Source organism: Salmo trutta, chromosome 12 (genome assembly GCF_901001165.1).
Source record: "Salmo trutta chromosome 12, fSalTru1.1, whole genome shotgun sequence".
In the NCBI taxonomy this organism is placed as follows: Eukaryota; Metazoa; Chordata; class Actinopteri; order Salmoniformes; family Salmonidae; genus Salmo; species Salmo trutta.
Window position 1 is genome coordinate 96228423 of NC_042968.1, and position 23389 is coordinate 96251811.

At 43.3% G+C, this 23389-nt stretch overlaps 1 protein-coding gene across 1 annotated transcript; it reads right to left on the bottom strand.

The window, feature by feature from the left end:
• Positions 1–3392: 3392 nt before the first annotated feature.
• pigs (phosphatidylinositol glycan anchor biosynthesis, class S) lies at positions 3393–21416 on the bottom strand. Its single transcript, XM_029770415.1, has 11 exons — positions 21315–21416; positions 18689–18828; positions 15851–15962; positions 14016–14105; positions 13803–13894; positions 11888–12128; positions 9488–9745; positions 6594–6739; positions 4855–4940; positions 4179–4389; positions 3393–3849 (listed from the first exon to the last, which is right to left on the bottom strand). The coding sequence occupies exons 1-11, from the start codon at positions 21331–21333 to the stop codon at positions 3571–3573; spliced, it is 1674 nt and encodes a 557-aa protein (XP_029626275.1). The 5' UTR covers positions 21334–21416; the 3' UTR covers positions 3393–3570.
• Positions 21417–23389: the final 1973 nt, after the last annotated feature.

The following is a 23389-nucleotide window of genomic DNA, read 5'->3' on the forward strand; positions in this document are numbered from 1 at the left end:
TAAGACAGCTGATGTGTTGTGCACTGAAGTCCACAAGTGAAGGTGACAGGATGAGAGCATGTATGCAAGAAGGCATTATCCAACGCTCAAAAGGAATCATGCGTGGCTGCTATGAAAGTGAACTGTGTTCGCGTGTCACCAGGGGTGTATTCATTCTGCCGATTAGGTTGAAAAAGTTTCTTAAACGGAAGCAAAAAGTTTGAAAACATTCCCGACTTTGTCTAATAGACTCGTTTGCAACTGTTGGATTACCGATTCCACCCTAGATCAGCTAGACGCAGGTGTGAGTGTTCAAGGCGGTATTGAAGGTATCAATGTCCGTCACCCTTGATTACTTACTTCTCTCGACCTACATTATAAACTTTAAATCATAGGCTAGGTTGTAGCAACATCACGATGGGTACAGGGAAACAGAGTATCATGTAATAGCCTAAACCTATTGCTGTTACATTGAGCTGGGTGAATAGAACATGACAGTCATCCAATATGCTGCAGTTGAAATAAGGTCGCGCTTAAACATTTTTTTTTAATTATCTTCCCTCATCTTAAAACGGGATCGACGGCAACTGCTCCCAACAGAGTTGTTTTCCCACCAAAGGCTCTGCATCTGTTGCAGGTCAATAATATATTAACGTTACTATTAGAATGAAAGGCTAACAAACTTTCTCTATCCAATAGAATAACTCCTCTGTGCTCGGATTGAAATCTCTTATGCTAGTTAGCGAACTCATTTTAGATGTGAGTAGCAACAGTTATACTACTAGTTATCTAAGAAAAGACAATTTACCCTTTCGTCCTTTCTCAAATGTAATTTTAGCGTCGTCGCTAATTCTTGTTCCATAAATGTATTTAGTTATTTGAACTAGAGATGTCGTTTCACTCGAACCGGAACATGCGTCATCACACTCCCTCCCCTGATTGGTCGAGTAGGAGGGCCTCCGGAACCTGCACAGACCAATACCAGAACGCAGTTGTTTGATGTTTTCAGTTACTATACGGAACAAAAATATGAAAGCAACATGTAAAGTGTTGGTCTCATATTTCATGAGCTGAAATAAAAGATCCCAGAAATGTTCCATATGTACAAAAATATTATTTCTCTCAATTTGTGTGCACAAAATGTTTAAATTCCTGCTAGTGAGCATTTCTCCTTTGCCAAGATAATCCATCCACCTGACAGGTGTGGCATATCAAGAAGCTGATTAAACAGCATGAACATTATACAGGTGCACCTTGTGCGGGGGACAATAAAATGTTGTGCAGTTTTGTTACACAACACAATGCCACGAATGTCTCAAGTATTGAGGGAGTGTGCAATTGGCACGCTGACTGCAGGAATGTCCACCAGAGCTGTTGCCAAATAATTGAATGTTAATTTCTCTACCATAAGCCACCTCCAATGTCGTTTTAGAGCATTTGCCAGAACGTCCAGCCGGCCTCACAACTGCAGACTACGTGTAACCACGCCAGCCCAAGACCTCCACATCCGGCTTCTTCACTTTTTTGGATCGTCTGAGACCAGCCACCCGGACAGTTGATGAAACTGAGGAGTATTTCTGTCTGTAATGAAGCCCTTTTGTGGGGAAAAACTCATTCTGATTGGCTGAGCCTGGCTCCCCATTGGGTGGGCCTATGCCCTCCCAGGCCCACCCATGGCTGCACACCTGCCCAGTCATGTGAAATCCATAGATTAGGGAAAAATGTATTTATTTAAATTGTAACTCAAAAAACTCATTTAAATTGTTGCATTTATATTTTTGTTCAGTATATTTATCAACAAACATAAGACCGGCCTTACATTTTTTTTTATTGTTATAAACTTGTACAAAACATAAAACAAACGAAAAGATAGACAACGTCCTTCCCTAAATCAATGAACTCCCAATTAATCGTACGAGTTCCTCTCATACGATAATCGACAGAGCGTAAGTAAAGCATCAATCCCAACATAAATAAAACAAATCTAAAACTTGTTGCTACAGTGCAAGACAGACCTGTTGCTTCCAGATCAGACAAATAAATGACAAGTAAAAATGTTTCAACATCGCCATGGTGACGGCATCTTCCCCCTGCCGCAGCCATGGTGACGGCATCTTCCCCCTGCCGCAGCCATGGTGACGGCATCTTCCCCCTGCCGCCGCCATGGCGACGGCATCTTCCCCCTGCCGCCGCCATGGTGACGGCATCTTCAGTGGTTTCAGACTGCAGCAAAGCTTGGCGTTTCAGGGGGCCGCATGTATCAAGTATCTCAGACAGAGGTTAGAATCGGTTCAGGGAACAGAACTGAAAACAGAAAATAACGACATTTTCCGAGGAACGAATACAGAACCGGGAACGAAAAGGGATCTCTAGTGTCCCGGGAACAGAACCGTTATTTTCAAATCTTGATAACCGGTTAATAAAAGTAATTTTTTTTATTCCCAAAATATTCCTAATGTCTAGTATATAATTCTGTAATTTGGTGAAGTTATAATGCTAGTAATCGCCTAAACACATTGGTTCTAATTGGGGGAATACATTTATTTAACCCTAAATGTTAAAGAGATATTGATTTCACAGTTTTAAAAAAAGTTACGAAAAGGCACCATATATAAAACAGCAACTTTATTCTGGTCGGAACACCGGAATGGAACAAAGAACAGAGTTCTGCTCGGAACACCAGAATGGAACATAAAGAACAGAGTTCTGCTCGGAACCGAACGATTGGAAAATAATTTTGGTTCCAACCACTGTTCAGAGGAGGAGTGTTGATCTAGGATCAGGCCCCCCCCTGTCCATATAAGCAGAGGAGTGTTGATCTAGGATCAGGTCCCCCCCCTGTCCATATAATCAGAGGAGTGTTGATCTAGGATCAGGCCCCCCCGTCCATATAATCAGAGGAGTGTTGATCTAGGATCAGGCCCCCCCGTCCATATAATCAGAGGAGTGTTGATCTAGGATCAGGCCCCCCCCGTCCGTATAATCAGAGGAGGAGTGTTGATCTAGGATCAGGCCCCCCCGTCCATATAATCAGAGGAGTGTTGATCTAGGATCAGGCCCCCCCCCCGTCCATATAATCAGAGGAGTGTTGATCTAGGATCAGGCCCCCCCCCCCCGTCCATATAATCAGAGGAGTGTTGATCTAGGATCAGGCCCCCCGTCCATATAATCAGAGGAGTGTTGATCTAGGATCAGGTCCCCCCGTCCATATAAACAGAGGAGGAGTGTTGATCTAGGATCAGGCCCCCCCCCCGTCCATATAATCAGAGGAGTGTTGATCTAGGATCAGGTCTCCCCCTGTCCATATAATCAGAGGAGGAGTGTTGATCTAGGATCAGGTCCCCCCCTGTCCATATAATCAGAGGAGTGTTGATCTAGGATCAGGCCCCCCCCTGTCCATGTAATCTTATTCATTGTGTTCTGAAAGGCAAAACTGATCCTAAATCAACACTCCTATTGTGAGAAGGTTGATCAATACGGCCCCATGTATTTCTAATGGTCTTAACCTCATTTCTGAGCCCAGACAGTTTCCTTTAAACACTTTGTTGGATCAGTGAACCAACTGTCCGTGTGCCCGTTCATCTCTCCATCTCACTCCTTCTTGTCCTGTCTCTCCCTTCGCCTCTGGCGGGCCTCGGCGGCCATCTTGAGCAGTGAGAGCAGGATGGGGACACACATGGGCAGGAAGAGAGGGATGTAGATGGCGAACTTCTGATCGTCGGGGAAGTAGAGGAGGTGGAGGAGGGAGGGGTCGAAGAAGGCTCGTTCTGATTGGAGGATAGCTTCTTTACTGTACTGCAGGGCCAGGCCCAGGTTCCCCGCCTCTAACTGACCCACAGCCAACTGGAGAGAGGCAACTGCCGCCGACACCTGACAGACAGGAACAACAGCCAATCACAACTTAGAGACCATGACGATGGTGAGACAATACTATTTCACAGACAGACAGACAGACAGACAGACAGACAGACAGACAGACAGACAGACAGACAGACAGACAGACAGACAGACAGTAATACAGAGACAGACAGACAGACAGACAGACAGACAGACAGACAGTAATACAGAGACAGACAGACAGACAGACAGACAGACAGACAGACAGACAGACAGACAGACAGACAGACAGACAGACAGACAGACAGACAGACAGACAGACAGACAGACAGACAGACAGACAGACAGACAGACAGACAGACCTGTTCTGCAATGTTGTCGTTGATGACGATGTTTCCTATCTGGTCCAGCAGCTGGGCCAATGAGGTGATGGTTGTTGTTGCCGTTGCAACGTTCTCTACACTGCGACTCCACAGGAGGCGGTCCAACTCCCAGTCAGCCAATCCCGCTGGGCCACACGGGCCAACCAGGAAGCCAGGGGGAGGGGTTGACGACTGGACACCCAACATCAGCCTGAGGGGGAGAGGGGGGGAGAAGGGAGAGAGGGGGAGGAGAGGGGTAGAGGGGAGAGGGGAGAGGGGGAGAGGAGGGGGGGAGGGGTAGTTTGGCCAAACTGATAAGTGGACAATGAACAACATTTACATTTTAGTCATTTAGCAGAAGCTCTTATCCAGAGCGACTTACAGTAGTGAATGCATACATTTCATACATTTTTTTCTTCTGTGCTGGCCCCCCGTGGGAATCGAACCCACAACCCTGGCGTTGCAAACACCATGCTCTACCAACTGTAGCTACAGGGAAGGCCCTACAAGTTGGAAGGGATTCATTTTGGTCCATCTGAACTTTTTGTCAGCGGATGGAAAATTGTATGGATAGGGCTGTGTCAGCACTACTGACCTTAAACGTACGTCTCCCAATAAAGACTGGAAAATACGGATCAAATCAACAGGCCTTAATCACACACACCCCAGTACTGACCGTAGCTGTGCTAGGAAGACTCCCATCACCCTGGTCATGTCTATGTTGATGTCAACAGGAAGCTCTGTCCCATTGACATTATACACCTTAAAAAAATAAATAAAAAAATAAAAAAGAAAGAGAGAGAACACACCTTATTCACAAGACATTGTGTGTGAGAACGTTCACATCTTTCTCCACATTTTGTTGTGTTACAGCCTGCATTTAAAATGGATTACATTGAGATTTGGTGTCACTGGCCTCTACACACAATACCCCATAATGACAAAGTGGAATTGTTTTTTCAGATTTTTTTTTTTTTACAAATTAATTAAAAAGGAAAATCTGAAATGTGCTGAGTCAATAAGTGTTCCACCCCTTTGTTATGGCCTAAATACGGTCAGGAGGAAAAATGTGCTTAACAAGTCACATAATAAGTTGCATGGACTAAAAAGTGTTTAACATGATTTTTGAATGACTACAGATAATTGTCTGAGATGAGGTAAGATCCCTCAGTTGAGCTATGAATTTCAAACACAGATTCAACCACAAAGACCAAGGAGGTTTTCCAATGCCTCGTAAAGAAGGGCACCTATTGGTAGATGGGTAAAAATAAAAATGAGACATTGAATATCCCTTTGAGCATGGTGAAGTTATTCATTACACTTTGGATGGTGTATCAATACACCGTCACTACAAAGATACAGGCGTCCTTGCTAACTCAGTTGCCGGAGAGGAAGGAAACCTCTCAGGGATTTCACCAAGAGGCCAATGGTGACTTTAAAACATTTACAGGGTATAATGGCTGTGATAGGAGAAAACTGAGGATGGATCAACAACATTGTAGTTACTCCACAATACTGACCTAAATGACAAAGTGAAAAGAAGGAAGCCTGTACAGAATACAAATATTCCAAAACGTGCATCCTGTTGACAACAAGGCACTAAAGTAATACTGCAGAAAATGGGGCAAAGCACTTCACTTTCTTTATCCTGAATACCGAGTGTTATGTCTGGGGACAATCCAATACAACACATTACTGAGTACCACTCTCCATATTTTCAAGCATAGTGGTGGCTGCATCATGTTATGGGTATGCTTGTCATCGTTAAAGACTGGGGAGTTTTTCAGGATAAAAAAATAAACGGAATGGAGCTAAGCACAGGAATAATCCTGTAGAAACACCTGGTTCAGTCTGCTTTCCACCAGACACTGGGAGATGAATTCACCTTTCAGCAGGACAATAACCTAAAACACAAGGCCAAATCTACACTGGAGTTGCTTACCAAGAAGACAGTGACTGTATCCGAATGGCCGAGTTACAGTTTTGACTTAAATCTGCTTGAAAATCTACGGCGAGACTTGAAAATGGTTGTCTAGCAATGATCAACAACCAATTTGACAGAGTTTGAAGAATTTTTTAAAGAATAAAAATGGGCAAATGTGGTACAATCCAGGTGTGGAAGTCTCTTAGAGACTTACCCAGAAAGACTCACAGCTGTAATCGCTGCCAAAGGTGATTCTAACATGTATTAACTCAGAGGGTTGAATACTTATCAATATATAGTGGTATATTTTTCATGATTTTATTTTACAAATGTAAGAATTTTTCTTCCACGTTGACATTTGTGTTGTTGACACAAAAAAAAGACAATTTAATCAATTTTAATCCAACTTTGCAACAACAAAATGTAGAAACAGTTAAAGGATGTGAATACTTTCTGAAGGCACTGTGTGTGTGTGTGTGTGTGTGTGTTACCATGATGCCGCCCCAGCGCGGGGAGCTGAAGGCGTTGGAGACAACAGTGTATTTGCGGTGGTCGGTGATGTAGAGGGGGGAGTGGCGTGCGTCTGGAACATACAGCAGGAAGTTCAGGACAGGGTTGGATGACGCAGCGCTGGAGCCTGGACACACACACACACACGTGAAATTACTGTAACCATTCAGTATGGAGACCTCGGTTCTGTCCGCACTGTGAATCCCAATTAATTATATATATATATAAAACTTTTTTTTTTAAACGCTAAGTCTATAGGCTATGCCTACACTGCGTTGTATGCCTTGAGTAAAACTGGGCTGAATAAAAACGTTTCCATTAAAATAACTAGAACCCATGGGCACCTTGCATTCAGCATCTTAACGGGTTTCAAACTCCTGTTGTGAGGCGCAGCCGGGAGCCAGTTCTGTACGACGGCGTGTGGTCGATAAACCAATTAGAGGATCCCCTCCCCCCCATCACCGTTTTTAAAACTCCAGTTTGGAAACATTTTAAGCAGGAAATCAACTAAATGTATTGAATTGATACAAAAAATCAAGATGTGATAAGACGACATGCAGCAGTGATCTATTTTCCTTCAACTTTCTGAAGAGGCAACAGGAATGTCTGTGTTTGTGTGAGCATTTGTCTGCCACTATGTAGCCGTTAGCGATGATGCTAATGACACCCGTCTTCTGGTCGATGGAGAAAAAAAAAAAAAAAGTTTGCCTACCTGGCAGAATGACGACATGATTATTGAACATCAATCCAGTGGGGATTGATTCTGCAAACATCACTAACCAAGCAAGGCTCTTGCTGGTGTGCACCTAATTAAATGGTATCGACCCAGGGGGCCAGTACAAAATTATTATTATTTTTTTTTAAATGCATGAAATGAAAATGAAATGTATGTATTCACTACTGTAAGTCGCTCTGGATAAGAGCGTCTGCTAAATGACTAAAATGTAAATGTAATTAAAATGGTATCGCCCCAAGCAAGGCTCTTGCTGGTGTGCACCTAATTAAATGGTATCTACACACAAAAATGTAAATTTCTTAGATTTTTCCCAGACCTTAAAAATGGTCTCCTGATGGTGTTAAAGCATGGTTGTGGACTTACCTCCAATTTAGTCGTTTTTTATTTTTTTTTAAATGTGAAGCAGAATTAGTAAAAATAAAACAGAACCACTGTGTTGTCAGAAATTATATAATCTATTCCTGGGGTAGTGATTTCCTAGGGCCCTACATTATATAATATATTCCTGGGGTAGTGATTTCCTAGGGCCCTACATTATATAATATATTCCTGGGGTAGTGATTTCCTAGGGCCCTACATTATATAATCTATTCCCGAGGTAGTGATTTCCTAGGGCCCTACATTATATAATCTATTCCTGGGGTAGTGATTTCCTAGGGCCCTACATTATATAATCTATTCCTGGGGTAGTGATTTCCTAGGGCCCTACATTATATAATCTATTCCTGGGGTAGTGATTTCCTAGGGCCCTACATTATATAATCTATTCCCGGGGTAGTGATTTCCTAGGGCCCTACATTATATAATCTATTCCTGGGGTAGTGATTTCCTAGGGCCCTACATTATATAATCTATTCCTGGGGTAGTGATTTCCTAGGGCCCTACATTATATAATCTATTCCCGGGGTAGTGATTTCCTAGGGCCCTACATTATATAATCTATTCCTGGGGTAGTGATTTCCTAGGGCCCTACATTATATAATCTATTAACCATTACCCAAAAACCACAATAGGTACCAAACCGTGGTGTTTACCCCTACATACAGTATACTGCTGTTACTGTCTATTATCTATCCTTTACCCCTACCTACAGTATACTGCTGCTACTGTCTATTATCGATCCTTTACCCCTACCTACAGTATACTGCTGTTACTGTCTATTATCTATCCTTTACCCCTACCTACAGTATACTGCTGTTACTGTCTATTATCTATCCTTTACCCCTACCTACAGTATACTGCTGTTACTGTCTATTATCTATCCTTTACCCCTACCTACAGTATACTGCTGTTACTGTCTATTATCTATCCTTTACCCCTACCTACAGTATACTGCTGTTACTGTCTATTATCTATCCTTTACCCCTACCTACAGTATACTGCTGTTACTGTCTATTATCTATCCTTTACCCCTACCTACAGTATACTGCTGTTACTGTCTATTATCTATCCTTTACCCCTACCTACAGTATACTGCTGTTACTGTCTATTATCTATCCTTTACCCCTACCTACAGTATACTGCTGCTACTGTCTATTATCGATCCTTTACCCCTACCTACAGTATACTGCTGTTACTGTCTATTATCTATCCTTTACCCCTACCTACAGTATACTGCTGTTACTGTCTATTATCTATCCTTTACCCCTACCTACAGTATACTGCTGTTACTGTCTATTGGTGGAACAAGCTCCCTCTCGACGCCAGGACAGCGGAGTCAATCACCACCTTCCGGAGACACCTGAAACCCCACCTCTTTAAGGAATACCTGGGATAGGATAAAGTAATCCTTCTAACCCCCCCCCCTTAAAAGATTTAGATGCACTATTGTAAAGTGGTTGTTCCACTGGATATCATAAGGTGAATGCACCAATTTGTAAGTCGCTCTGGATAAGAGCGTCTGCTAAATGACTTAAATGTAAATGTAATTATCTATCCTGTTGTCTAGTCACTTTATAAAAACCTGTTCTTGCTTTGTCATTATGGGGTATTGTGTGTGTAGATTGATGAGGGGAAAAAACAATTTAATACATTTTAGAATAAGGCTGTAACGACACAAAATGTGGAATAAGTCAAGGGGTCTGAATACTTTCAGAATGCACCGTACCTAGTGTTAGCTATATGTGTGCGTGTTCTCACCCAGCCTGGCCTCTACGGGGTTAATGACGTGAGACAGGCTGTCAGCGTTGAGTGTGTAGGCGTTGAGGGAGGGGTCATAACGTGGGTTGACCCCGAGGACAGCGTAGTAGAGGATCTGTGAGTCCAGACTGAAGTCGGCCACCGGGGCCAGCTTAGACAGGAGAGGCTGGATATAACTCTGGACTGCTGCCTCTATGTCCCAGTGCAGATGGTGAGACTTAGGGTCAGGGTTCAACAGGCTGAAGGTTATTTCATAACCTGCAGGGGGGGAGAGAGAAAGAAAATGGAGAATCATTACACCATCTAAACCCCTGAGAATCATTACACCATCTAAACCCCTGAGAATCATTACACCATCTAAACCCCTGAGAATCATTACACCATCTAAACCCCTGAGAATCACTGTACCATCTAAACCCCTGAGAATCACTGTACCATCTAAACCCCTGAGAATCATTACACTAGCACCCCCTTCAACCCTCCATTTCTAAAGGCTTGAGATCTGGGCTTTGACTCGGCCATTCCATAACCCTCCATTTCTTATGTTTGAGCCATTCTGTTGTGGATTTGCTCCTGTGTTTTAGACCATTGTCCTGTTGCAAGATCCATTTTGGGTTCAGCTTTTTGACAGATGGCCTCACATTCTCCTCCTGTATTCTCTGGTACAATGTGGATTGATGGTTGACTCAATGATGGCAAGCTGACCAGGCCCTGAGGCAGCATGCTCTATGGTTGGTGTGAGGTTCTTCTGTTCAAAGGCAGTGTTTTGTTTTCAGCAAACATGACTTCTGGCATTGTGGCCAAACAACTCCACCTTTGACTCATCTGTCCAGAGCACATTGTTCTTCACCCAGGTGTTGTCTGGCAAACTACAGTCGTGCATTTCTATTCTTTTTTTGAGAGCAGAAGCTTCTTCCTTCCTGACCTCTCATGTAGACCAAGTCTCTATCTGACAGTTGACTCATGCAGTTCAACTGTGATTGTGGCAAGAGATGCCTGTAGATCCCTTGATGTTACCCCGGAGTTCTTAGAGATTTATTTTGCATCTTTCGGTCAGCTTTTGGTCTGAATTTGGTGGGACTTCCAGACTGCCAGTGGTGTGGAATTTTCTCTATCTATAAATTATCACTCAGACACTGGAATGATTGACCTCAAATTGCTTGGAAATGTCTCTGAAACTCCTCCCAGACTAATGGGCCTCAACAATCTTCCTTCTGAGGGCCTCAGAGAGCTCTTTTGGTCTTGGCATAACGTGTTACCACACACCTGTATGTTTAAGACCAAACCAGACCCAGTTTCTGATCTTCATGGAAGGCTGGACCCTACCAAACAAAACCCAGTTCCTGATCTTCATGGAAGGCTGGACCCTACCAAACCAGACCAAGTTTCCTATCTTCATGGAAGACTGGACCCTACCAAACCAAGTTTCCTATCTTCATGGAAGACTGGACCCTACCAAACCAGACCAAGTTTCCTATCTTCATGGAAGACTGGACCCTACCAAACCAAGTTTCCTATCTTCATGGAAGGCTGGACCTTCCAAGTTGCTCTAATGATTTCTAAGCATCACCTGTTTTGGTGCATCTGATTCTTTAGTCATGTGATGGGATGATAAAGGTAGGGGTGTACCAAGGTTTCCGTGGACGATAAAATAAATGAAAAGTCTATTGCTACACAATAATTTGCCTCGAATTAACTTGCGTTTGGGCGGGCCGGTTTTGGAGAAAGAAACCCCTCTCGACGGGCACACTAGAAATGGATAACCAACGCAATTTTGCCCAGTCGGACAAGTTAGCTGAACTCGAATATGAGGACCTCCTCTCTTCTGTGTGAGTTAGAATAGAAACACACTTGACACTAATGTCCCAGCAGCTAGAGGATTTATTATCCTATGAAGTTGAAGCACATCGACACACCTGGACTAGGGTTAACTCGGGGTTAGGACTAACCTGGACTAGGGGTTAGGACTAAGCTGGACTAGGGGTTAGGACTAACCTGGACTAGGGTAAACTCGGGGTTAGGACTAACCTGGACTAGGGGTTAGGACTAACCTGGACTAGGGGTTAGGACTAACCTGGACTAGGGGTTAGGACTAACCTGGACTAGGGGTTAGGACTAACCTGGACTAGGGGTTAGGACTAACCTGGACTAGGGTTAACTCGGGGTAAGGACTAACCTGGACTAGGGTTAACTAGGGGTAAGGACTAACCTGGACTAGGGGTTAGGACTAACCTGGACTAGGGGTAACTAGGGGTTAGGACTAACCTGGACTAGGGGTTAGGACTAACCTGGACTAGGGTTAACTAGGGGTTAGGACTAAACTGGACTAGGGTTAACTAGGGGTTAGGACTAACCTGGACTAGGGGTTAGGACTAACCTGGACTAGGGGTTAGGACTAACCTGGGCTGGACTTGAAGGCTCTCATGCTGTCGACCAGACCGTCCCTGCTACTGTAGTCGAGGCGGACGCGGTCGCTAAGGGCAGCGGTGATGTCACTGTGGCTGAATGACATGACCTTGAGAACCTGTTGTACCTGGGTCTCCAGGTGGGCAAGCACCTCCTTCAGGCCGACGCCCAGTCTCATTGGCCTCCCCGCACGCAACAACGCCGTCCGCCTCTGACCCACGTACACACTCACACCCTGGAACAAGAATTTGAAGAATTTGTTCTTAACTGACTTGCCTAGTTAAATAAAAGGTTAAAAAAATTCATTAATAATAAAAAAAAAGACATATATACAGTACCAGTCAAAAGTTTGGACACACCTCATTTGAGAGTTTTTCTATATTTTTACTATTTTCTACATTGTAGAATAATAGTGAAGACATCAAAACTATGAAATAGCACATATGGAATCATGTAGTAACCAAAAAAGTGTTAAACAAATTAAAATATATTTTATATTTGAGATTCTTCAAAATAGCCACCCTTTGCCTTGATAACAGCTTTGCACACTCTTGGCATTCTCTCAACCAGCTTCACCTGGAATGCTTTTCCAACAGTCTTGAAGGAGTTCCCACATCTGCTGAGCACTTGTTGGCTGTTTTTCCTTCACTTTGCGGTCCAACTCATCCCAAACCATCTCAATTTGGTTGAGGTTGGGCGATTGTGTAGTCCAGGTCATCTGATGCAGCACTCCATCATTCTCCTTCTTGGTCAAATAACCCTTACACAGCCTGGAGGTGTGTTGGGTCATTGTCCTGTTTAAAAACAAATGATAGTCCCACTAAGCCAAACCGGATGGGATGGCGTATCGCTGCAGAATGCTGTGGTAGCCATGCTGGTTAAGTGTGTCTTGAATTCTAAATAAATCATAGACAGTGTCACCAGCAAATCACCTCCACACCAAAACACCTTCTCCTCCAGACCAAAGGACAGATTTCCACCAGTCTAATGTCCATTGCTTGTGTTTCTTGGTCCAAGCAAGTCTCTTCTTCTTATTGGTGTCCTTTAGTAGTGGTTTCTTTGCAGCAATTCGACCATGAAGGCCTGATTCACGTCGTATCTTCTGTACAGTTGATGTTGAGATGTGTCTGTTACTTGAACTCTGTGACGCATTTATTTTGGCTGCAATCTGAGGCTGGTAACTCTAATGAACTTATCCTCTGCAGCAGAGGTAACTCTGGGTCTTCCTTTCCTGTGTTAGTCCTCATGAGAGCCAGTTTCATCATAGCGCTTCATGGTTTTTGCGACTGCACTTGAAGAAACTTTCAAAGTTCTTGAAATATTCCGTATTGACTGACCTTCATGTCTTAAAGTAATGATGGACTGTCGTTTCTCTTTGCTTATTTGAGCTGTTCTTGCCATAATATGGTCTTGGTATTTTACCATATAGGGATATCTTCTGTATACCACCCCTACCTTGTCACAACACAACTGATTGGCTCAAACGCATTAAGAAGGAAAGAAATTCCACAAATTAACTTTTAACAAGGCACACCTACTAATTGAAATGCATTCCAGGTGACTACCTCATGAAGCTGGTTGAGAGAATGCCAAGAGTGTGCAAAGCGGTCATCAAGGCAAAGGGTGGCTACTTGGAAGAATCTCAAATATAAAATATATTTTGATTTGTTTAACACTTTTTTGTTGGTTACTACATGATTCCGTATGTGTTATTTCATAGTGTTGATGTCTTCACTATTATTCTACAATGTAGAAAATAGTAAAAATATAGAAAAACCCTAGAATGAGTAGGAGTCCAAACTTTTGACTGGTACTGTATATAAAACACACACACACACACACGCATACGCAATATTATAGACAAACGCACATTCAAGATAATCAATATTACGTGTATTTGTGTTCTCACCTCAGGTAGCAGTGTGGAGGATTCTGGGACGACATAGATGACCACGGAGCCACAGGGGCTCTCGCTGAGCAGATGAAGAGACTGATCAGTCTCTGGGGAGGGGGGGACCGAGAGGAGCGAGAGGAGAGAGAAAGAGAGATGATAAATAATGACAGTTTCTATTTTTGATCTGAAGAAATGATACCCAGCTGATAAGCTGAGGCAGCCACTGACCTGCAGCAGTGGGCTGGTTTAGGGCATCTTCCTCCATGATGGTAGCTGTCCTGTATCTAGTCTCATACCTGTAACTCAACCCTGTGGTCTCTGGAGGAGAGGGGGGAGGATATGGGAAAGAGGGGAGGCAAGGGAGAGAGACAAAGGGAAAGGGAGGGAGGGAGACAGAGAGAGAGAGGGACAGACAGAGAGAGAGGGACAGAGAAAGAGAGAGAGAGCGAGAGATGTTAATATTCAGTAGGGCTGACCCCATTTCGTTTGTTTGGTTGATCGGCTGTTGGTCGACTGAGATTTAGATTTAGTCAGACAGTAGCAAAAAAAAATAATGCCGCACAGAACACCTGTCTGATTGGCTCCTGTCTGAGTGGACTGATCCATTGTGGAGGCCGTGGGGGTGGCACAGTCCATCAGTCTAAGACGTGCTACTGAAATTGTATATGGTTATATTAACATGTTATATTACGTAACAACATGTTATATTACGCAACAACATGTTATATTACCACAACATATTATATTACGTAACAACATGTTATATTACCACAACATGTTATATTACGTAACAACATGTTATATTACGTTACAATATGTTATATTACGTAACAACATGTTATATTACGTTACAACATGTTATATTACGTAACAACATGTTATATTACGTAACAACATGTTATATTACGTAACAACATGTTATATTACGTTACAACATGTTATATTACGTTACAACATGTTATATTACGTAACAACATGTTAAATTACGTAACAACATGTTATATTACGTAACAACATGTTATATTACGTCACAACATGTTATATTACGTCACAACATGTTATATTACGTCACAACATGCTATATTACCACAACATGTTATATTACGTAACAACATGTTATATTACGTAACAACATGTTATATTACGTTACAACATGTTATATTACGTAACAACATGTTATATTACGTTACAACATGTTATATTACGTAACAACATGTTATATTACCACAACATGTTATATTACGTAACATGTTATATTACGTAACATGTTATATTACGTAAAATGTTATATTACGTAACAATGGTGCAACATTAATAAATATTTTTTTATCCCGTGCTGGATAGTGGTCCCTGTCCATGGTTCTGAAACACGTCAGTGTGCTGTTGAATTGGCACCTTTTTCTAGAACATGTAGTTATGTGCATAACAGCGAAGTTAACCAGCATATTGGTGTTGAGAACAATGCGGCGGAGGCAGCAGTGGAGTTAGGAGACGAGAAAACAGCCCTTTCCTTAAATTGTCTAAGAAAAGTGAGGAAAGAGGAAACCATAACTTAATTAGGTCTATAATCAGTAGCCTAACTGTTAAATGTGCCTGGCTTTATAAATCATCCATATTTTTCTACAGAAATAAGACAGATCCTACTTCTGCTGCCTGTTTGAGTGTTTGTTTAATAGCCTACTGATTCCCTGAGCACCAAGACTCACACAACATGTTGGATAAACAAGTTCACAAATGTGGCTGTTTTTAGTCTTTGCTGTAATAAAGGCTTTACTTTTTGTTTTGTGTTAGAATAGCTTCTCTTGTATTATTTATAGTTTATTTACTGTTGTTTACACTGTTCCAAATTGTCAGAAATATAATATTTATTATAATAATAATGCTAATTTTTCTTGATCTCCTTGTTGTTGTCATTATTATAATAACCACCATGTCATTATCATTAGACTTAGTATAGCAGCCTTAAAGATCCACCCCTCCCCGTGGTATCTCCAGAACCAGCCCTCCCGGTATCTCCAGAACCAGCCCTCCCGGTATCTCCAGAACCAGCCCTCCCCTCTCACCGTCCACAGGGTGCTCCTCCAGGCGTGTGTGTGTGGGATCAACCTTCTTCTGGTGTTCAGCAGTCAGAGTTCCTCTAGAGAACACCACCTCTACCTCCACACTCAACTGTAGCTGTAACACATACACACACACACAGCTCTGTTAACCTGCACACACACAGTTCTGTTAACCTGCACACACACACACACAATTAAGGAATTAACATGGTCCACACACACCACCACAGTCTTGAAGGCACAACAACGCCTATTCCCCCTCAAGAGGCTGAAAAGATTCGGCATGGGCCCTCAGATCCCCAAACAGTTCTCCAGCTGCACCATTGAGAGCATCTTGACTGGCTTTCTATGGCAACTGCTCGGCATCTGACCGTACTGCGCAACAGAGGGTAGTGCGTACAGCCCAGTACATCACTAGGGCCAAGCTCCCCGCCATCCAGGACCTCTATACCAGGCGGTGTCAGAGGAAGGCCCAGTACATCACTGGGGCCGAGCTCCGTGCCATCCAGGACCTCTATACCAGGCGGTGTCAGAGGAAGGCCCTCAAATGGTCAAAGACCCCAGCCACCCTAGTCATAGACTGTTCTCTCTGCTACTGCATGGCAAGCGGTACCGGAGCGTCAAGTCTGGGACCAAAAGGCTCCTGAATAGCTTCTACCCCCAAGCCATAAGAATGATAAATAGTTAGATAAAGCTGCAATAGGTAAAACATTTTTTAAATAGTTCACCAAATAGCCACCTAGACTATCTGTATGGACCCTTTTGACTCATCCCTGCTGCTAAGGTTTACTCCACACTGTACTGTGCCTTCAAAGTATTCACACCCCCTTGACTTTTTCCACATTTTGTTGTGTAACAGCTTGAATTTAAAATGGATTAAATTTAGATTTTTTTTTTTTGTCACTGTCCTACAAACTAATGTCAAAGTGGAATTATGTTTGTTGAAATGTTTACAAATTCATACATTTAAAGCTGAAATATCTTCAGTCAATAAGTGTTCAACCCCTGAATTTCAAACACAGATTCAACCACAAAGACCAAGGAGGTTTTCCAATGCCTCGTAAAGAAGGACACCTATTGGTAGATGGGTAAAAATAAATAAAAACAACAACACTGTAGCAATGATCAACAACATTGTAGTTACTCCACAATAATAACCTAAACGACAGAGTGAAAAGGAAGCCTGTACAGAATACAAATATTCCAAAACATCCTGTTTGCAACAAGGCACTAAAGTAATACTGCAAAAAAAAAATGGCAAAGAAATTAACTTTTTGTCCTGAATACAAAGTGTTTGGGGCAAATCCAACACAACACATTACTGAATACCACTCTCCATATTTTCAAGTGGTGGCTGCATCATATTATGGGTATGCTTGTAAACGTTAAGGACTGGGGTGTTTTTGAGGATTAAAAAAAAAAAGATATGGAGCTAAGCACAGGAAAGGTCCTAGAGAAAAACCTGGTTCAGTCTGCTTTCCACCAGACACTGGGAGATAAATTCACCTTTCAGCAGGACAACAACCTAAAACAGATTTGACGTAAATCTGCTTGAAAATCAATGGAAAGACCTGAAAATGGTTGTCTAGCAATGATCAACAACCAATTTGACAGAACTTGAAGAATTTTTAAAAGAATAATGGGCAAATGCTGCACAATCCAGGTGTGCAAAGCTCTTAGAGACTTCCCCAGAAAGACTCACAGCTGTAATTGCTACCAAAAGTGCTTTTACAAAGTATTGACTCAGGAGTGTGAATACTTATGTAAATTAGATATTTCTGCATTTCATTTTCAATAAATTAGCAAACATTTTGAAAAACACATCCTCACTTTGTCATTATGGGGTATTGTGTTAAGATGGGTCAGATTGTTTTTGTTTTTTTTAGGAAAAGTTCCACAAATTAACTTGTAACAAGGCACATCTGTTAATTGAAATGCATTCCAGGTGACTACCTCATGAAGCTGGTTGAGAGAATGCCAAGAGTGTGCAAAGCTGTCATCAAGGCAAAGGGTGGCTACTTTGAAGAATCCAAAATATATTTTGCTTTGTTTAACACTTTTTTTGGTTACTACATGATTCCATATGTGTTATTTCATAGTTTTGTTGTCTTCACTATTATTCTACAATGTAGAAAATAGTAAAAATAAAGAAAAACCCTTGAATGAGTAGGTGGTCTAAAACCTTTGACTGGTACTGTATGTTAACTCACACACACACACACACACACACACACACACACACACACACACACACACACACACACACACACACACACACACGCACACACACACACGCACACACACGCGCACACACGCGCACACACACACACACACACACCTCTGTTTACTACCACACACACACCTCTGTTAACGCTCTCTCTCTCACACACACACAAAACTCTGTTTACTATCTCTCTCGCTCTCACACACACCTGTTACCGCTCTCTCTCTCGCTCTCACACACAACTATATTAACTCTCTTTCACACACACAGCTCTGTTAACTAGCTCTCTCTCACACACACACACAACTCTGTTTACTACCACACACACACAGCTCTGTTAACGCTCTCTCTCTCGCTCTCACACACAACTATATTAACTCTCTCACACACAGCTCTGTTAACGCTCTCACACACACACACAAAACTCTGTATACTATCTCTCACTCACACACACACACGTTAATGCTCGCTCGCTCGCTCGCTCGCTCACACACACGAAACTCTGTATACTATCACACACACACCTCTTAACGCTCGCTCTCTCACACAACTATATTAACTCTCTCTCCCACACACATCTCTGTTAACTCTCTCTCTCTCACACACAGCTGTGTTACCTGCAGCTGAGCTAGCTGGTTGATCTGGGTGACAGGTAGCCATGCCCTGTATGTCTCAGTGGTCTTCCACCACAAGGGAACTCCCACAGCGATCACCACCACTGCTATGGCCAGGGCCGCCAGACGCCCTCGGTGACGCTCTGCAACACACACATTATATTAGACTACCAGGGAATCACACAGTGATCAACACACATTATATTAGACTACCAGGGAATCACACATTATATTAGACTACCAGGGAATCACACATTATATTAGACTACCAGGGAATCACACATTATATTAGACTACCAGGGAATCACAGTGATCAACACACATTATATTAGACTACCAGGGAATCACACATTATATTAGACTACCAGGGAATCACACACAAGTCCTTTATTTAACCAGGTAGTCTAGTAGAGAACAAGTCCTTTATTTAACCAGGTAGGCTAGTTGAGAACAAGTCCTTTATTTAACCAGGTAGGCTAGTTGAGAACAAGTTCTCATTTACAACTGCGACCTGGCCAAGATAAAGCAAAGCAGTGTGACACAGACAACAACACAGAGTTACACATGGAATAAACAAGGGTACAGTCAATAACACAATAGAAAAAAAGAAAGTCTATATACAGTGTGTGCAAATGGCATGAGGAGTTAAGGCAATAAATAGACCATAGTAGTGAAGTAATTACAATTGAGCAGATTAACACTGGAGTGATAGATGAGCAGATGATGATGTGCAAGTAGAAATACTGGTTTGGAAAAGAGCAGAAAGTAAATAAAACAATATGGGGATGAGGTAGGTAGATTGGGTGGGCTGATCGGTTAGCTGCTCAGACAGCTGATGTTTAAAGTTAGTGAGGGAAATATAAGACTCCAGACATCTACTGCCGGGCCATCTACTGCTGGGACATCTACTGACGGGCCATCTACTGATGGGCCATCTACTAACGGGTCATCTACAGCCATATACTGACGGGACATCTACTGACGGGACATCTACTGCCGGGACATCTACTGACGGGCCATCTACTGACGGGACATCTACTGACGGGACATCTACTGACGGGACATCTACTGACGGGACATCTACAGCCATCTACTGACGGGCCATCTACTGACGGGACATCTGCTGACGGGACATCTGCTGACGGGCCATCTACTGACGGGCCATCTACTGACGGGCCATCTACTGACGGGACATCTACTGACGGGCCATCTACAGCCATCTACTGACGGGCCATCTACTGACGGGCCATCTACAGCCATCTACTGACGGGACATCTGCTGACGGGCCATCTACAGCCATCTACTGACGGGACATCTACTGATGGGCCATCTACAGCCATCTACTGACGGGCCATCTACTGCCGGGACATCTGCTGACGGGCCATCTACTGACGGGCCATCTACTGACGGGACATCTACTGACGGGCCATCTACTGACGGGCCATCTACTGACGGGTCATCTACAGCCATCTACTGACGGGCCATCTACTGACGGGCCATCTACAGCCATCTACTGCCGGGTCATCTACTGCCGGGACATCTACTGACGGGACATCTACTGGCGAGACATCTACTGACGGGACATCTACTGACGGGCCATCTACTGACGGGCCATCTACTGACGGGCCATCTACTGACGGGACATCTACTGACGGGACATCTACTGACGGGACATCTACAGCCATCTACTGACGGGCCATCTACTGACGGGACATCTACAGCCATCTACTGACGGGACATCTACAGCCATCTACTGACGGGACATCTACTGACGGGCCATCTACAGCCATCTACTGACGGGACATCTACTGACGGGACATCTACAGCCATCTACTGACGGGACATCTACTGACGGGCCATCTACTGACGGGCCATCTAATGACGGGCCATCTAATGACGGGCCATCTACAGCCATCTACTGACGGGACGGGCCATCTACAGACGGGACATCTACAGACGGGCCATCTACTGACGGGCCATCTACTGCCATCTGAAAGATCCCTTACCTTTCATATCAACACTAAATTATCTTTTAAATAAAAAAGATCAACTTAATGTAGCTGTTTTTCACAAATTCATAAGGCTGTGGGCATCCAGCCGAGGAAGTACACTTCCTCCCAAGTTAACGTTATCTTTACATAGATGCTCGGAGCACACAGATAGTTAGCACTGTGGTCAACTCTGCCTTCCGTAAACAAGCGCAGTAACACGGAGATATGGCCGCATGAGAGAACTAACCCTAATAAACAGGTGTATAGTAATTTAACCTTTGGCTTTTTGAAAATGATTATTTCTCGCTGATATGAAAAAATACGTTCCTTATGTTTCCAAAACCGTACCTCGAGTTAACGTTCAAACCGGGACTGTTAACAGAAAGGCCCCGGTAAAGTGCACGCCATGGTCAATAGACAGGAGCCGTAGTTAACGGCTATGACAGGGAAAGCTAGCTAGCTAGCCAACTCTCTGGCCACAACACTACAACTATGAAACAAAGAACCATTTGTAAATAGTCAATAAACGCCGCCTATTCATTCTCTGCTAAAATAGTGTTCTAAATGTGTGTTTATAACGCTATAACTGAGGTAATTTAAAGAAAACAACATATTATTGTGTCAGACGCTTCACTCACCCACTTCTATGGCCGCCATTTTCTCTGTCGGTGCAGCTGGGCAGGACCAGGAGACAGCTGTCCAATAGAAAACTCGCCCTTCCGTCCCCACTCTACCCAATCACGAATCAAAAGGCGGGCTTTAAATATCTAGGAGAGATTCTCATCTTCTTTTAATTTATCTTTTATTTCAACTAGGCAGGTCAGTTTAAGAACAAATTCTTATTTACAATGACGGTCTACCCGGTGTCATTGGTAACTGCACAACCCACATACAATTGCAATCAGTCGATATGATCGATAACTATCATCAGAAATCAAGCGATATGAATCAGACAGTTGATCAGAAGGTTTAAAAATCAACGTTTCATATCGTGGTGTAGATGTATTGTACTGACAATAACGCGAGATCACATTTCCTGCATGGCCTTCAACCAGTCAAATCAAATCAAATGTATTTATAAAGCCCTTCTTACATCAGCTGATATCTCAAAGTGCTGTACAGAAACCCAGCCTAAACCCCCCAACAGCAGTTGGCTTTTCATAGCCGATCATTGAGAGTATCTCTACCGCTCCTGCTGTCTCTAGAGAGTTGAAAACAGCAGTCCTCCCTTGCCCGCCATAAGAAGCAAAATGGCAATTAATAAATAAAAAGTGAGCATTGCATTTGCAGCTCCTAAATTAATAAAAACATTTAAAACATAGTTTTAAACGTCACCTCTGAACTAGCTCCGCTACTCGTGGCCCAGCTGAGAGCTTTAGTGACATTGATAGACCGTGGTTGCGTTCCAGGATGCAGGTCGATTCGGGTGTGTTCATTGCTAGGCTGCGGTAGCGTTGCTTTGCCCGCGGTCTACGTCGCTGGTCTACACGGGTACGTTCCAGGTGGTCTTCATCGCTTCATAATTTCTGAGTGTATTAAAACAGATTGTTAACATAACAGATTAGCATAATTGGTTAAGATTATTTGATGATTTTTTGGCCTCTATGTAACCAATGTGAAATGGCTAGTTAGTTAGCGGTGGTGCGCGCTAATAGCATTTCAATCAGTGACGTCACTCGCTCTGAGACTTGAAGTAGGGTTTCCCCTTGCGTTGCAAGGGCCGTGGCTTTTGTGGCGCGATGGGTAACGATGCTTTGTGGGTGTCAGTTGTTGATGTGTGCAAGGGTCCCTGGTTCGAGCCCGGGTTGGGGCGAAGAGAGGGATGGAACCTACACTGTTACATTGATGCTGTTGACCCGGATCATTGGTTGCTGCGGAAAAGGAGGAGGTCAAAAGGGGGGTGAGTGTAACCGATGTGAAATGGCTAGTTAGTTAGCGGTGGTGCGCACTAATAGCGTTTCAATCGGGGGACGTCACTCGCTCTGAGACCTTGAAGTAGTTGTTCCCCTTGCTCTGCAGGGGCCGTGGCTTTTGTGGCGCGATGGGTAACGATGATTCGTTGGGTGTCAGTTGTTGATGTGTGCAGAGGGTCCCTGGTTCAAGCCCAGGTTGGGGCGTGGAGAGGGACGGAAGCTAAACTGTTACATTGGCTAGTGTTGAAACATATCCAGTGGCAATTTTAGCATGTAAATCTTGGTGGGGCAAACTAGCAAAGTCACTGCATAACACAACACTAAACAATACATTAATTGCACTATAACGACGACAAGCGGTGCCCATAAACGTTTAGAGCCTACATAAAGCTGTCCCAACAGCAGAGCTTTCCTTTCAGCACCATGGAGTGACTCCTTACCACCGCTACACCTGGTTATCAGCGGAGTCTTGTCTGGCAGCGAAACAGCTCATTCAGCCTCGTTTACTGCCTTTTAAAAATAAAAACATGGCTGATATGGCTGACCATATCTCCCTGGCATATTACATCATTTATGCAGCAGCATATAAGACATATTTGGACTCACCTTGTGCGCGGCGGTGGCAAATTTTGTCCATCAAAGAAAAAAGATTTACAATTCCGAATTAGATGACAGTTCAAAACAATTTTCCTAGTCTGACTTCCCAGTTGTAATGCTTGCGGTTAGACACTGTCACTGATTCCTTCCAAACCACTCGTTGTTGAATTTGCGATTTCCAACTTATTGTGTGATGTTTAATG